This window comes from Clupea harengus, chromosome 18 (assembly GCF_900700415.2).
Source record: "Clupea harengus chromosome 18, Ch_v2.0.2, whole genome shotgun sequence".
NCBI classification, from domain to species: Eukaryota; Metazoa; Chordata; class Actinopteri; order Clupeiformes; family Clupeidae; genus Clupea; species Clupea harengus.
Genome location: NC_045169.1, coordinates 4,385,539 through 4,401,448, shown reverse-complemented (window position 1 = coordinate 4,401,448; position 15,910 = coordinate 4,385,539). Strand labels below are relative to the sequence as shown.

The window sequence follows — 15,910 nt, the reverse complement described above, 5'->3', positions numbered from 1 at the left end:
ATCAGCGACTTGTGAGCCGAAGGGGTGGCTGTGTGTGTGTGTGTGTGTGTTTGTGTGTGTGTGTGTGTGTGTGGGGGGGGGGGGGGGGGGGGGGTTGGTATATCGGCTTACAGGAGTGCCCAAGGTCAGCTCATCCATCACTCAGCACCAAACTGTGCACATCAGAATGCAAAAGCATAGCTAACTATCAGCTTGACGAAGGAGAACACTGCTCTTTAAAAGTCCCAAATGAGCCTAAACTGCATCATGCCAGGGGGGTCCCCTGATACACTGAAATGAATAATATACGGATGGGTATGAATAAGTGATAGCGTCGCAGAAGGAGGGGGTGGGTGGGCGGGCGGGCGGGTGGGGTGCTGGCGCTGAATTTAAAAAGGCCAGTGGATCGGGTCCAGTATACCGACACCACCATGCTCAAGACAAAGAGCTTAGTCATGGCATACCACGCACGCCCAATGGGGCACGCACACACACACACACACACACACAAACAAGCACGCTATAAAACGCTTTCCTGTCACCTACCACACATATAAACACACAGACATGCATAAAAACATGCTTACACATGGCCAAGGATGGACAGACCCCCCCTCCCTCCCACACACATATATATATATATATATATATATATATATATATATATATATACATATACATATACATATACACACACACACACACACACACACACACACACACACACACACACACACACACACACACACACACACACACACACACACACACACACACACACACACACACACACACACACACACACACACACACACACCTTTGCTCTCAGCTCCAGCTGCACTGCTGTCTGGGGTCGGCAGCATGTCCTCAAAGCCCCAGGAGACACTGTGCTTCCCCCCTAATAAACATGATGGAGATCCCGGCCCCCCCTCCAGAAGCAGAAGCCTGTGAGAAAGGAGGAGAGAGAGAGCGAGTGGGAGAGAGAAGAGAACAATACAGACAGACACAGGAGCCAGTTTTACAAAGGTTGTTTTTCCTCTGTGACGCATTGGCTGATCAGGCGATTCAAATGAAGCCCAAAATTACGAAGAGTGATTATTCAAGAGGTGTTTAAAGGTCCAGTGTGAAGTTTTTAGTGGCATCTAGTGGTGAGGTTGCCAGTTGAATACCTTTCTCTTTATAAGCATACGCGAGTACCTACGGTGGCTGTCAAAGGCCATAACAACGCGAAAAGTCCTTTCTCGAACCAGTGTTTTGGTTTGTCCGTTCTCACCTACTGTACGAACATGGCGGACTCCGTGGAAGAGGACCCGCTCCCTATGTAGATATATAATTATGTATATTATATTCCATTGCTCCTAATAGATGCCACTAAAAACTATACACTGTACCTTTAAATGTTAACCTGTGACTAAATTATAATGGAAAAGTTTAGACGTCCTGTAATGGGCGTCTAATGCATGTTGTCTGGGCAGTTGGCAAAAATGGATGCATTGCGAAAACTCGAGTTTGCTCAAGAGGAGATCGAAGATCATCACCGCTGACTGGGATTCAGACTATTCTCCAATAAGAGCAATCCGCTCGGAGGTGGTTTGGTGATTGGTAGATTCTGTATGTCATAGGGCCCATGCAGCAGGGGATCCACTTTAAACACGGAGCGTCGTGCGATTAGTCAAGTTAGGAGGTGGACAGCTAAACAGGTGATCACTGTACTGCATTTCGAATCATCATTGCTGTTTAGCCTTAAACACTTGCGAGTGGAATTAAGTACAGTGCTATGTCACACTGACATGTGTTTAAGGCTTATATGTTGAACAGAAAAACGCAGGCTACACACTATTTGTAAATATGGCCCAGAGTGCTTTGAGGGGGGCCTAAACCGCTCCCGATGTGCAGGTTGGCACCTCAGATAGTAGCCTCCGCCATCGGTGTGTGAATGGGTAGATGTCTGAGGCATTAACCTGAAAAGCACTTTTGAGTGCTCTGTGAGTAGAAAAGCGCTATCTAAATGCAGTCCATTCACCATTGAATTACAGTGACACCTATTCACAGATGTCCATGTGTCAGGAGTGTGACACACAGTGCAGGAGGCTGACTACACTTTCACAGTGATTGCTTGGGAAGCTCAGGGCCGCCAACACTCTGCGTGTTTGGAGACGCGGAGGTAATAGCAATACAGCAGACTGGTGAATTAAAAAAAAAAAAGAGAAAAGAAAAAAAGAAAAACAGCTATACGAAGCAGTTGAACAGTCCGGTGAAGAGTTTAGTTATTTATAGATATTTGTATTAGATTATAGATATAGTATTATAGATATAGTTATTTATTGGCACATTGCGTAGGTCAGTGGCTGTCACTGTGTACTCGGGCAACATGAAGTGATGCCCGTCATCCATGCCCGTCCGTCCACGCATACCTCAGGGCTCTCACAGCCATGCCCGTCCGTCCACGCATACCTCAGGGCTCTGACAGCTGAAAACGTTTCAGAGTAAGACTGCCCGCGTTTGATGAGAGTTGTGCATACAATTAAAGAGGAAGAGCAGAGTAAGACAGAAAACTCCTAGGCTACAGAGAAAAATGGAGCCATCGAACTATATTGGAAAAAAAGTCAATGATGGTTGAGATGTCTTTGCTAGTTTAGGATTCCAAGGATATGCGAGACAGGTTTTTTTTTTTATTCTCCATGCCGTGTCCCGTTCAACTGTTTAGCCCAATGTTTGAGCCTGAAAAGGTCAGCAGCAAATTAGCTTGAGGGTGAATTAGCTCAAACTCTGAACACGCCGCTAAGCTGGTTAAGCCCCGCTGCCACAAAATGATGTTGCTGCTCATCATGTGTAGGAAACCAAAAGAAAGTCAGTTAAAGTAACACCATAGCCACTTCATTGAGGGATTCGCTTTGGAAGTTACTAAGAAATGTGATGTTTCGGTCATGATTTGTGTTAATGTATAGATCTTTATTTTTGTTTGTAGGAAGCAAGAGTCTCTCATCTCTGGTGAGATATATTCAGCCTAATTCCGCATTTCCTCGACACCATACAACAGAACTGTGCCACAAAGTAGAACAAAAATAGTATGAGCGAGCCCAGTTATACAGCTTAGGGTGAAAAACAAGCGCAGTGTGTAAAAAGATTACGTTGTTTTAAAAAAAAAAAAAAAAATTATTTATTTATTTTTTTACTTGCAACCAGCTCAAAATGTACCCAAAATGTTCCATGAATAGTGTAGAGTGGGGCTTAAGAGCCGCCTCCTGGCTGTGGACGGCCCGGATGGCATTAAGCGTGCGGTGCAGGTGCTGTGCGGTGCAGGTGCTTTGTGGGGTGCCGGGGCTCTCACCTGTACAACACGTCAGCCACAGGCAGCTGGCCCAGGTCTGTCTGCTTCTGCAGCAGGTGCACTGTGTGGATGAACGTCTTCAAGGAACCCCTGGGGAAGATAAAGGCCCATGTACACACACGCACACGCACACGCACACGCACACGCACACGCACACGCACACGCACACGCACACGCACACGCACACGCACACGCACACACACACACACACACACACACACACAAGCACGCACACGCACACGCACACACACACACACACACACGCACACGCACACGCACACAAGCACATGCAGACACGCACACACACACACACACACAAATGCACACATACACGCGCACACACACGCACGCACACAAAGAAAAAGACCAGGAATTATTTTAGGTGGATGATATCACGAGGAACGGACATGAGTTTTTAGGGGTGTGTTGCAATCCATTAGCACAGTGAGTCAGTGTGGACAGGTACGTGACAGGGGCTGAGGTCATAGCTGAGTCAGACCTTTCTAGACCACACACAAACGCCTGATAAATGCTCTGTCTTCCCCACTGCTGACATCATCAAAATGAGACAGGACCAGATAATGTGACATTTAACCCCCGCATGTGTGTATCACTCATGACATCTCCATTTTGAGTTTGCGTGGAGGGGCCGTGACTGTTTTGGGAGTCAATGTCACAGACTAAACACCAGCCCCCACAAAACACACACACATAACCCAATACAAAGACACAAACACACTGGCAGACATGAATGGTGCACATAGAAGTTTCCAAAAAAAAAGCGTGTCAGAATCTCTCCATTCTCAAAACAAACAGCGCCCACCCATGCCACCTCTGTGAAAGGCCAGTCTCTGCCTCCCTCTGACCCCTGTGTGTCGGGTGGGGGTTGAGTGAGAGTGTGTGTGTGTGTGTGTGTGTGTGTGTGTGTGTGTGTGTCGGGTGGGGGTTGCGGGGACGTAAAGAGCCCAGCAGAAGCCAGAGCGCTGGATGCTTCCCTCACACAAAGCGCCAAAGAGACGCTCGCACAAAAGCGGCAGGACCCAGAAGGCCACTGCCACCACCACCACCACCACCACCATCACCACCATCACCACCGCCCCCACCACAACCACCGCCACCACAACCACCACTCTGCTCTTGACAACTCAAGCTCCTTTGTCACCACCAGCAGTGGGCTTTAAAAAGCAAAGGGAACCACATAAAGAAGACAAGAGACCCGTAACTGACAGAAGAGAGAGAAAAATGAGTCCCTGCCATAACATAAAGAGAAAGACTAACAAGAGAGGGAGAAAATGGGCCTTCTGGCAGTCGCCAATTAAGTCAAATGTCCCCAAGACATAAGCGCCTAAAGAGTCACAGCAACACCACAAGCCTTCTTTATCTTCCTGTGCCTTTTACGGAGCTTTGCTCTATATGATAATATAACTGTCCCTTTCCTTATATGCTCGCATTTTATGCAGTATGGGCCACATAACAGGACTAGAAGCCATGCTTTTCCACAATCACCCAATTCACCCCAGACAACATTTCTACTCTCCTTCAAACAGTGAGGTCTGCCATTACGGTGCTGGTTGATGTCATTTAAGGAGGCGGCAGCCGAGATCTGGCTCCATTATGAACGATCATCAGGGGTAACAGAGAGCGGTTAAACCAAACCAGGCCTTTGGCAGGAGCGACTCTGTTTGGTAAAGGACTGACCTCATCCCCTCTCCAAACACTCGGCCTACGGCCCTTCAGGCCAGAGATCTAAATTGGGACGACGTTTCCTCAAAACACCCACTTCCATTGCAGTGTGATATGCAAGGGGACAGAGGCAGGCTTCAGGCCCATCACAAAACACTGCTTACTGCACCAGGATACACACACTTGACCTCTTGTTGAAAATCTTTGTGCTGTAATATTATTCAGATGCAAGGAGATCAGCTTTTCTAAGGTAACTTTGTTGACTTTTTCGAACACCGCGTCAATCTGTGAGACACCAGCAAGCAACCAAAAAACACCTACACAAATACTTCATTCTCGTTAAACTAAAACGTGAGCAGAATTTCAACCTCAACCCAAGTCATCATGGAGTCAGAAGACGGCATCCCTTCCTCTTTCTCACCTGGCACAAGCCAGCGCCACCAGGGCGGCAGCGGCGTTCTCCTTGTGTCTCCCGTGTAGCGGGCGGGAGACCCCGGCCCCGGGCCCTCCCTCCTCCAGCCAGGTGCACAGCAGGCCCTCCAGGCCGTTCAGGCAGTCCGCGGGCTCCTTGCCCAGGCTGAGCGGCTGGCAGTCGCGCAGGCAGGTCAGCAGCACCTCGGCGGTGACGCCGCAGAGCGCCGGGTCGCTGCGCGTCTGCGACTGCAGCAGGGGGAAGAGCAGCAGCAGGCCCACGCGCGAGGTGAAGGGCGCCTGCTCCGGCCCGCCCCCCTGGTGCCCGGACTGCTGGTGGCCGTGGTGGCCGTGCGAGTGGTGGTGGTGCAGCAGGCCCTGCCGCTTCAGCGTGGCCAGGGCCTCCTCGTCTGATCCCGACGACCCGGACGAGCCGCCGCCGCCGCCGGCCCCGGACCCCGCGCCTACGCCCATGGAGCCGGGTCCCGAGGAGCCTGGCACGCCCTCTCGCTCCTGCTGCTCCTCCAGGGCCAGCTGCCGCTGCGCCCCCCAGAGGCCGCGAAGCGCGTTCAGCCGGTACTCCAGCAGCCGGGCGTAGGCATTGCTCTGGTTGCCGCAGACGGCTCGCAGACGCTCGGCGAGCTCCGCGGGATTCTTGGTCTCAAAGGTGAGGATCTGACAGTGGAAAACACAATTTCACATAATCAGTTCAAAAGCTACTGAATGTATGTTAAGTGTGCGGGAGTAAATATCAAACATTAAAGGAAGCTTCTAAACTGTCAAAGGGCTTCTGTCAAAGTAATTATGATTGACCTTAATGTAATAAGTGTTTGTTCCCTTTACACATTCTCTTTACTCTCTCAAAATATATCTTCTACAAAACATGTAGGCTTATGTCAGAATTGGTTCTGTCTGATATCAGGTTTGCCTACCCATACAGTAATTGAGAACACAGTGCTAAAATCACTCTGGGTTGTACTCTACACCATGGATGTTCCAAATCTGTGAACTGGGGTTGGAATGTGGTGGGTCATTATAATACAGACTTGATTTTGTTTTAGAGGTTTAAGTCACTACAGTACCTAGACCAACTGAACAAAGTTTCATCCAATGTATTCTTCTAATGACTCCTAGGCTATATTTCATTTCTCACTATGGGAGGGAGCATTCATGGTGGTTACAGGCATACCATAAGATCTGGTGGATAGCTGACAAGGCCCTTTAAGGTTGTAAGTCTTATACAATGAAACAGGCTGGCACAACAGCCACTCCATAAAGGCTCTATCAGGAAGTCTGATCAATGTTTCTCATTTAAGGTGCTGTGGCAACTCTTGTGTGTTGCATCACAGAAGACTGTTGTCTGCTAAAGGTCTTTTGATGTTCACAATTTAAAGATTCACTAACAGTAGATTTCTGTGTGAGATAAAACTATCCCTCTTCCATTTTAAAAGGGCTCGTGTAGATGCTCTCTTGTTGGTTTGATTGTAACACCAGATTAATAGATTAATACTTGACAGAGCATTAGCCAAGTTAACATGACAGAAATGACAGTATGTAACCTAAATCGACACCATCATAAACAGTGCTTCAGCTGTTAGCGCGACAACGTTGTGTTATTGGTGGCTCCACATACGCTATAACTCCACATCCTCTATTTGCTGAGGACCATTTCACTGTGAAGTTAACAATACTGTGTACGTATTAACATTGTAGATATTTGGCTTAGTCTGTTTTCACTTTCGTTAGTCAGGTACAGCCACAGACACACACACACACACACACACACACACACACACACACCTGTGCAGAGCTCAGCTACTGTGTGTATTTGAAGTCTACCACAACTTTGACATTTCACAATGTCTGTTGCTTGTCTGCTCTTAAAAGGTTCCTGTACTATGCTAGAGCAGTCTGGATTTCATCACTTCATTTCAAGCCTAACAATGAGTCCGGCCCCGGCCCCGGCCATAACCAGTCTCCTACGGAACTCTCTCTGAACTCTGATCACTCACCAAGAGCCAGCACAATGTATAGGAAAATCATCTTTTATTAGTCAAAAAGAACATTATCCACAGATGTCCTGGACAACATGTCAGACTCAGTTTATTTTTCTAGATGTGTTTACTGTTCATAGAATAAACATCAAACAACTGCAGATCATTTTTGCTGATAACTCCAGAAAAGAATATTGAATGTGGATACAATTTTCTCTAGCCAAAATATTGCAGTCTGTGTCATCACATCTCTTGCTAACTTGCCAAGTCACCCTGTATCCATTTAGCCAAGATGCTTGAGACATATCGGCCCCCGGATCCATTATGCTTCTAACACAGCAAGGCTTAGGCTATATCTCATCTTACAGAAAACAACAGCAGTCCGTGGTTTCTTATATTGGACTAATTCAAAATGTTGACATTTTCGATATGAGTAGTACAGAATGCCTAAATCGACAAGGGATACAAAATTAAGACAGTGAGGCCCATTACATTTAAATCACTGCTTTACTCCCATGGACACGATTTTCCCTGTATCATATTTTACTGTAAGCCAATCAAGATGATAAGTGGCAGTGGAGCGCACCAGACAGCTCAGCATCTGGGCCTAAGTAACATTTCTGGGGTATCGATTACAGCCAGGCCTGAAGGCCTTGTTGAATTAGAGAGGTGGAATCCATTATGCCATTTAGCTGGCGCGTTCAGCATTGATTCCACTCCAGATACACTTGCGTTACCAATCTGGAGCTAGTGGAAGGGGACTTCTGGCAGGAGACAAAAATAACCAGAAACCCTGCATCACCAGGGAAGGATGGGATATTTTTTTTTTTTAAACAAAACCTGTCCCTAGTCCATAAAAATCATCACACGTACAGATGGGATGACCTCACTGATGCATTACCAATTCGTGCTAGAAAAAAAATCACATCTCATTGACAGAACGTCACGAGTAGTCTGCTGTTGGTCTCTGGTGATGGCAGAGGATCATCCACAGTAGCCAATACCAATGTCACATTACATAAGGCACCAGTGGAAAGGGGACACCTGGTCCACACGGTTGAAGAAAGACCAACATTAATCTTTTTTGGGGAAAAAAGAGGAGACAAATCCCTCTTGCTTACTTCTTACGTTTCTCCAAACTAGACACATCACACTTCACCTCCTGTGTTTGCCCTCCATTTCTGGCTCTGTCTTTTTTTGACCCCCCTCTCTCCTCTACAATCTCTGGATGCAACTTCAAAGCTCTGGTTGTATTACAGTCCTACTCTGGAAGCACACAGTCTCAGGTTGCAAATCACTGCAGATTGCCCTGTTCCCGACTGCAAGGAGGTTACGCAGCATTTCTCATCACTCTGCCTGGGTCCTACCCGGTTTAAAGACACCCTGAAGACACTACAGAGGCATAAGGTGTGTTTCATGAGCAATATCAATGTTTTCTCTTCATCTGTCCGGGCATCTCTGCTGCACTACATTATGTTGACTATATTGCATGATTAATTAATCAAGCATCAAGGCAAGCATATGCTTTATCCCACAGCATAGCTATTCACATAGCATTAACTCTGCCCCTATTCACGCGTCTGAAATCAATGCAATATCAGCACGGCTTGGTGTTGACTGAGGATGAGCGATACAAAACAGAAAGCTACAGAACAGTGCACAGTGCTGGGGAAAGCACTAAATGCTGACACAGACAGAAGATTATGATGCTGTTTATGTTGAGTCCAGACAGAAAATGGCCTGTGATACATCACCCACCTGTCAACATCATGACCAGAGCTTTCTCACTACACTCCCTTTTTATACTACATAAAAACATAACCAGGCTACAAACAAGAGAGGAAAGTCAGCCTCTTTATCATAATGGCTACTGGTCAATGGTAGGTTATTGTATGGATGGTAAAGGCCAAACATGGACACAATGGGGCACTGAGCAACACAAGCTCCTGTCTGTCTATACACCCGTATGCTTCATGCGAGTCCACATCAGACCAGATCAGGAGGGACTGGTCCTCCTGATATATGTCTCCTGAGGTTAACTAAAAAGATTGTTTTGAATAACCACTAATGCACGAATGCATTAATACCAGACATAGGTGGGGCAAAGGGATGAGGTGAGAAAATGTATCCAATATCATAAATTGTCAAACCAACTTAAAGTTTCGATGGTATGGGATAATTCCGTTTTAACGTTAGTGTTAGGGCAGTTAAAAGTAGGCTATAGCTGCTTGGGGATAAGGTAGTCGGCTCTGCTGTAAAGATCCAGAATATTCCAGATATTTTAGTCTAGAAAATAAGCAGGTCAACGCACATCACACATTTGTCTTTAGCAAAGCTTTAAAATCGCAATGCCATACACTTATAAGACTGAACGTTATTGAAGATGGTATGTTCTTGTCCCAACTTCACAAGGCTACAGTTACATATGTGTGTAGGGTGTCTGCTAATAACAATACTCAGATAACTTACTTCTTTGCAACGTGAGCAAGCTAGCGATAGCGATAACTAATATTCACTCAAAGATTGAATGTGAATTGAGTGAAGATATACATTGAGGCGAATAAGATGAAAGAAAAGGTAGACTAATGTTAGTGAGCTGTCCATTTCATGGGTCCAGTTAGTTACCTATCTGGACAGCTAGCAACATAACGGTAAGGGAGATAACGCTATCTGACAGCACCACGCTAATGATTAGCCTGCTGAATAATGTCAGCTGGCTAGCTGGCAGCTAAGTTATTCCGACGTTTGGGAGCCCAGTTGTTACGCACAAAGTGAAGACAGCTAATTTAACGTTTCTGAGGTGTCCCGAATCAACCAATCACAAATGTGCCTCAATTGAAAGCCATGTCTCTAATCAGGAATGAAAGAAAACTATCTTAAGAATCTGCTGCTAGCTACATTGTAACCAACCAATGCTAACTCCTGTCGTTAACTGTCGTTGACTAAAATGTAAACAACTGTAACATTAGATAGATCAATGTGACGTTATATCAATGACAACGTTACACTCACTTCAAGCCAAGTCGCCGTAGATGTAGCTAACATAAAGATATGTCTGATACAGTGGCTACCATGAGAGATCAACACATTCATAACATGCATGCATACAACTTCATTCACACTGGATAACGGTTACGTTAGCTACCGAGACCCACCTCTTGTTCGGTATCCCCCTGCTCCGACACCCCAATCTCACTGGGTAGTTCGGCCAGGTCTGTCACCCGAATGAGCCCATCGTGAAGGAAAATAGTCTCTTCCTTCACTGACAGCCATTGGGACGAATCGACGGCCCCTGAGCCCATCTCTCTCTCCCCTTGGAAAAATAATAGAGTGGTCGAACATTAAAATCGAGTACCCAATATTACCGTAGTGCTCTACCCGGCTACAGACATTGTGTTGTCAGCGAAAAGAAACACCACCGAATAGTGTCAGTTGAGCGACGCCCGTGCAGCTTGTAGCTGCGGCTAACGAGCTGGCTGGGTAGCTAGCTAGCAAGCTTCTGCTTTGACACCGCAGGTTGGCTTAATGGCTTTTCTGATAGAGTGCTTTCTCTCCCGTATTTTCGGTTGGGTGGGCGTGACACTCTTCTCAAATTCGTTGTATTTCCACAATATCATCAATGGCTTCCGTAAATAGCTGAGGTACAACTCTAGGCAGGGTCAATGCACGATATCAGTTGAAGTGATAAGCTTCAGCGGTGGTCCAACTCTTGTTTTTCCATTTACCACCCAGATAATGAAAGCTCTTCAGCTATCAGTGAGACGCCATTTTTCTTAGCCCAAGTCTTTCCCGGCATGCCGTGCGCTATACGATAAACGCTACAACAGTGGACCAATGAAAGTCGATTATTGGACATCAAACGTGAAAAGTGGACTTACCTTCACATTGTTAAAATAAAGGCGTTTAACCCCCGTTTTCCAACTATTTTAAGCAATAGAAATAACAACTGGATAAATAATTTACATTAATGTGGGAACACCAGTGCATGATTCCTGATGTTTTTCCTAAATTAGCAGGCCAAAAATGATTCCTGATTCTTAAATATAAATTTCGATTTTTTTTTCTGTCGTGGATGACTATATATATAAAATAAAGTTGCTTTTGCGGAATTCCTCGAATGCAACATCCCGTAAGCAGAGCCCAAACCACTTTACACCACCTCCCAATTTCACTGAGCGTCCCAGAACACATACGGTTTGTTAGCACCACCAAGCGGACAGCATTGATACCTACACATGGGAGAGATCCACCCCAAACTAGTTGATCGACTTGTACAGTGAGTCCCATCTTATCCTCGACAATTGTATTTAAATAAAAGAAGACGGCTATAACTGTGACTGTAAATTCATGACTAAAGTAAGATTACTTTATTAAGTATGAGAATAAACACTGTTATGCAAGAAAACTTCAAAACAGTTCATTTATTAGGCTCCATTTAAATAAAAATAGATAGAGATAAGAGATAAAAAGGATGAATTCCCTAGAAATATTAAACACTACGTTAATTTTGATTGCATCATCTTCAAACAGTGTTTAAACAATCGAATAGGAGTTCTTCTTTTGAATCTCTTTCGACGTTGTTGTTTAATTACTGCCCCTCCATAGTCCATTTTCCTCAGAGCCACGAGTAATCCAGTCGCAGGGAAAACGACAGCCAAACACCTCCAAGAAATAAAGAGAAAAGCAAGTTCTCAGTGATAACCCAAAACACACACACACACACATACACAGAGACAATACCCCCCATCCCCACCCCATCCCCCAAATACATGGAGAAGCCAACACAATCAACAACTTTTGGCATTCTTACCGGGTACTCTCACTACAATATTTGGTACTCTGCAATCCGAAACAGAGCAAAGACACGTGAGCTTGTAAAATGGACTGAATGGTTTTGGCATCCTTTAGATGTCTGAGGTGACCTGAGAGCCTACAGAAAAAGTGGTGGAGGGAGGTGGTCAACAGGAAAGAGACGAGAGAGAAGGAGATAGGGAGGGAGAAGGAGAGAGATTCATTTGTGATATGCTATCTTGTCGAATTACTTTGGGATAATCAAAAATAAGAACAGGGGAAAGGGGTAAGAACACTGGTGAAACGGTCACTGTTACTGTTACATGTCAGCCGTGTTTCTCTTACCTATGGGTACAGTCACAATGGTACATGTTCTTTGACTCGTTGTTGTAATAGCCGTATCTTCTCTCAAAAGGTGGGATCTTATGTGTACAGTCATCCAAGTCTTTGAGGTGACTGCAGAGATGAGTACCTACAGTAGACCAGAGAACAACATTTTGTATTTTATAAAACAATGATTGAGGCTTTGCCTGACCAGAAGGAAATGTAAGCCTACAAATAATGCTCCTTATTAGGCATGACAGTGCCTAAATCATTTTAAAATGTAATAAAACTGTTATAAATATTACACAATTATTATATACCTAATAAATGAAGTAAAGATGTGTATGCCACTAATGACCATAATGGATAATATTCTAATGACAGTAGCTTTGGATAATAACACTGTAGTCTACTTGCACCATCCTTGTGCTTGCAGCAAATCAATTTAAACTCCTGTAGTAAATTTCCAAAGGGATTTAAGAGATTTACTGAGGTCCCTTCATGTATAAAAATTATCCTCTGGCCTGAAGTCAAATAGTTGAAGCCAATCCCCTGGCTTCCCCACGCTAAGACACTACCTGTGGTATGTGTGCCCTGCGGCTAAGAATTCCTCCTGCAGCTAACGGTAGAGATGCCTCTCCCTGAACCACCTCTTGGACCCGGCGAGCTGTCAGCTGTTTCTAAGCTGACAGACACCGAGCTGATGCAAGTGATCCACTACAGCATAGCATGCTTGTGGCACATCAACGTTGCTACTCTCATTATTCCTCATGTTGTGCCAAGTGAACACAACAGCTTTTCATGAATACCGTATGTCGAGACTAGACTGGGTCTAGACAGTTAAAACGTTTCCCATTAGTAAATACAGAGTGAAACATGCAAATCTTAATTATAGATGTACCTGATGGATTCAACTTTTTAGCTGCAGCAGAGGCAGAGTTACTCTTCTTTGGGGGCAAAATCCTCACTGCGATTTGCCTGGAGCTACCGTCAGGCTTTTGTGTTATAGGTTGGGTCTTTTGTTTTGAAGATGCCGTTGTCTCACTTGGTGTTGGTATGGTCGCAGTCGTCTGATTTGGAGAAGTGATTGCTGGACTTCGAGTGGCTGTTGAAATCTCTCTAGATGCTACCACTGTGGATGGAGTAGACTTCTGCATTGACGATGTAGGTCTTCCCTGAGGTGATTTTGTTGTCCTGACTGAGGAGTCATTTGAGGTCAATACTGAGGCTGTATTTTTTGCCTGTGCAACAACCTCATTCAGAGATGTAGTGGCTTTATCTGACATTGATGTCTGAGGGACTGGAATTTGAATTAAGTCTCTGTGATGTTCACTCTCCTTCACTGTGTCTTCTGCTGGGGGTAATTCTGCTTCCAAGCAGGCCTCTCCCCCAGGATGACTGGGAAAGAATGAGTCTCCTCTGGGGAGACTTCTCTGTCCACAGCGCTGTTGTTTTTGCGTGGGTCGGTTAGAGGATTGTAGACTGGGTGGTGTTGTCTGGTTGAGAAAACTGTGTGTTGTTGACACTGTAGGTGTCTGTGCTGAAGAAAGATTTATTAGCTTCTCCGGTGGTGTCATTTGAGGCCATGTTATATTTTTGCCTGGTATTGCTGATGGTTGTGATGTGGTTTGCGGCTTGAAAAAGAAAGATATGTTCTTCTGTGTGTTAGCTACATCCCCCACTGTTGGAAATGTAGTTACCTTTGTTCGGAATGAAATCTTTCGCAGTGGAGGAGTAACTGATTTTGTATTTGACTGACTTGGAATCACTTTCTTGGCTTTTTGGCACTGAGATTTCCTTCCTTTCTTTGACTTTGGCCGGAGTGTGTCCCCGCTTACTGACTCTCCTCGACCACAATCCCGAGGAGGCACAGCCTTTTTCCCAAATGGGCTGGAAGGTTTTTGGACAGTCACAGGGTGACTTGCTGAGGTGGCAGCAGTGCCCTTAGGTCTAGAGGTCAAGTGGGTAGCATTATATAGACCTTGAGTCTGGAGAACAGCATACGGGGCTACCTCAATTTCTGTGCATCTGTTGATATACAGAAAAAAGAGATGTGTTATCTGAACCCACAAAGGCTATCCCATCCAGCGGATGTATACTAGAGCAAACAAAACAAACAAACAAACAAACACAACAACATCTTCTGCGTGAGCGTGTTTTACGGGGATACTATAACTTCAATAGATAGGCGTAGACTTGCTTCCGTGGGGACCATAAATCAACGCAGTCACAACAGGGGCCTCAGCTTGGGGGGGATTTAGTGGAACCCACAAAATATTGGACAAGTCAGAACCAGTATTGGAACTTTCAAATGTAGACATTACTGTCCTACTTTATATGGTATGCACCACCAGTCTGTGTGCCACTGTAGGAGATGAAAGAGCTGAAGTCTAAATTACAAGTAGTATGCAGACACGTTGGAATTAACTGTAAGTGTAACAAGACAAGTGAAGAAAATCTTCACAGAAATCCACCATTCATATAGCTGAGATGTTTGATGTTGTGGGTGGTCCGTTTGATCAGTTGACGAAAGATGTCTTCGCACAGTACTAATTAAACATGATGGCGGTGTCTAAATCTTCAGTAGCGCCGAGAGGCGTTTCACTTACCTTCCCCACCAGTTGAGCTTTGAGCAGTGCCTCTTCTGTGTGAACTCAAAACAAGGCACCTGGACAATGTTGAAGAAGCTGTACCCCACCATGTGGGAGATGGCATCATTCACGTCCATCAGACACTTACGAAATCTGGAGGGAAACAGGAGTCTTGTCTTGTTTCATTTGGCAAGCTTCGTTCAACAAAGGTAAACTTTTCGGTCGCAAGCCACTGAATCTGTTACCACACACTTCTGTCTACTGCAGGCATGCATTTAAAAACAATACGCAACTATTCCTCCAGCCATAAAAATGAAAGACACCCTGAAACCTATAAGTGATGACTTTATAATTGCTTCCCTTCAGCATCCACGGAAGATCAAGTTCTGTCAGGCAACATATTCAAATGAAGCCAAATGCACTGAAAATTCTTAAGTCATACCATAAATGTAAATACCCCCTTTCCAGGCGCACCTACTTGGGATGTGTTCCATGAGTCTGTTTGTGCCAATCTCTATCGGCACCGTGAGAGTGTGAACCCCACCAGCCACAGTGAGAGCAGGTTAACAGCAGGAAGGAAATGATAGAGTTACGACTTTAGATTTTTCCCTGGGGCGATGGGATTCGAGAATGGGTAATGAATATGGTTGCCATGGGTGGAATGTAAAATGTAAATGCCCGAGGGGGGGGGGGGTTATCTAAACCTGTATGTGTGTGTTTGTTTGTGTGTTGTGAGGTCATACAGAGGCCTATAGATTTGTTATTCCATGTGTCTGCCACCCCCTGTATTGTTCACAAACGGTGGT

The 15,910-nt window shown here is 45.3% G+C and overlaps 1 protein-coding gene across 8 annotated transcripts in view; it reads right to left on the bottom strand.

Moving 5' to 3' along the window:
- The window catches only part of LOC105904310 (probable E3 ubiquitin-protein ligase HECTD4), a 64,041-nt gene extending 52,849 nt beyond the window's left edge, over positions 1 to 11,192 (bottom strand). For all 8 annotated transcript variants that reach the window (XM_031585582.2, XM_031585583.2, XM_031585586.2 and 5 more), the window contains exons 1-4: positions 10,554 to 11,192; positions 5,415 to 6,079; positions 3,311 to 3,400; positions 797 to 924 (exon numbers count right to left, since the gene is read on the bottom strand). In XM_031585582.2, coding sequence (XP_031441442.1) covers positions 797 to 924; positions 3,311 to 3,400; positions 5,415 to 6,079; positions 10,554 to 10,700 — 1,030 coding nt within the window. In that variant the 5' untranslated portion in view covers positions 10,701 to 11,192. The remainder of the gene's footprint in view (positions 1 to 796; positions 925 to 3,310; positions 3,401 to 5,414; positions 6,080 to 10,553) is intronic.
- Positions 11,193 to 15,910: the final 4,718 nt, after the last annotated feature.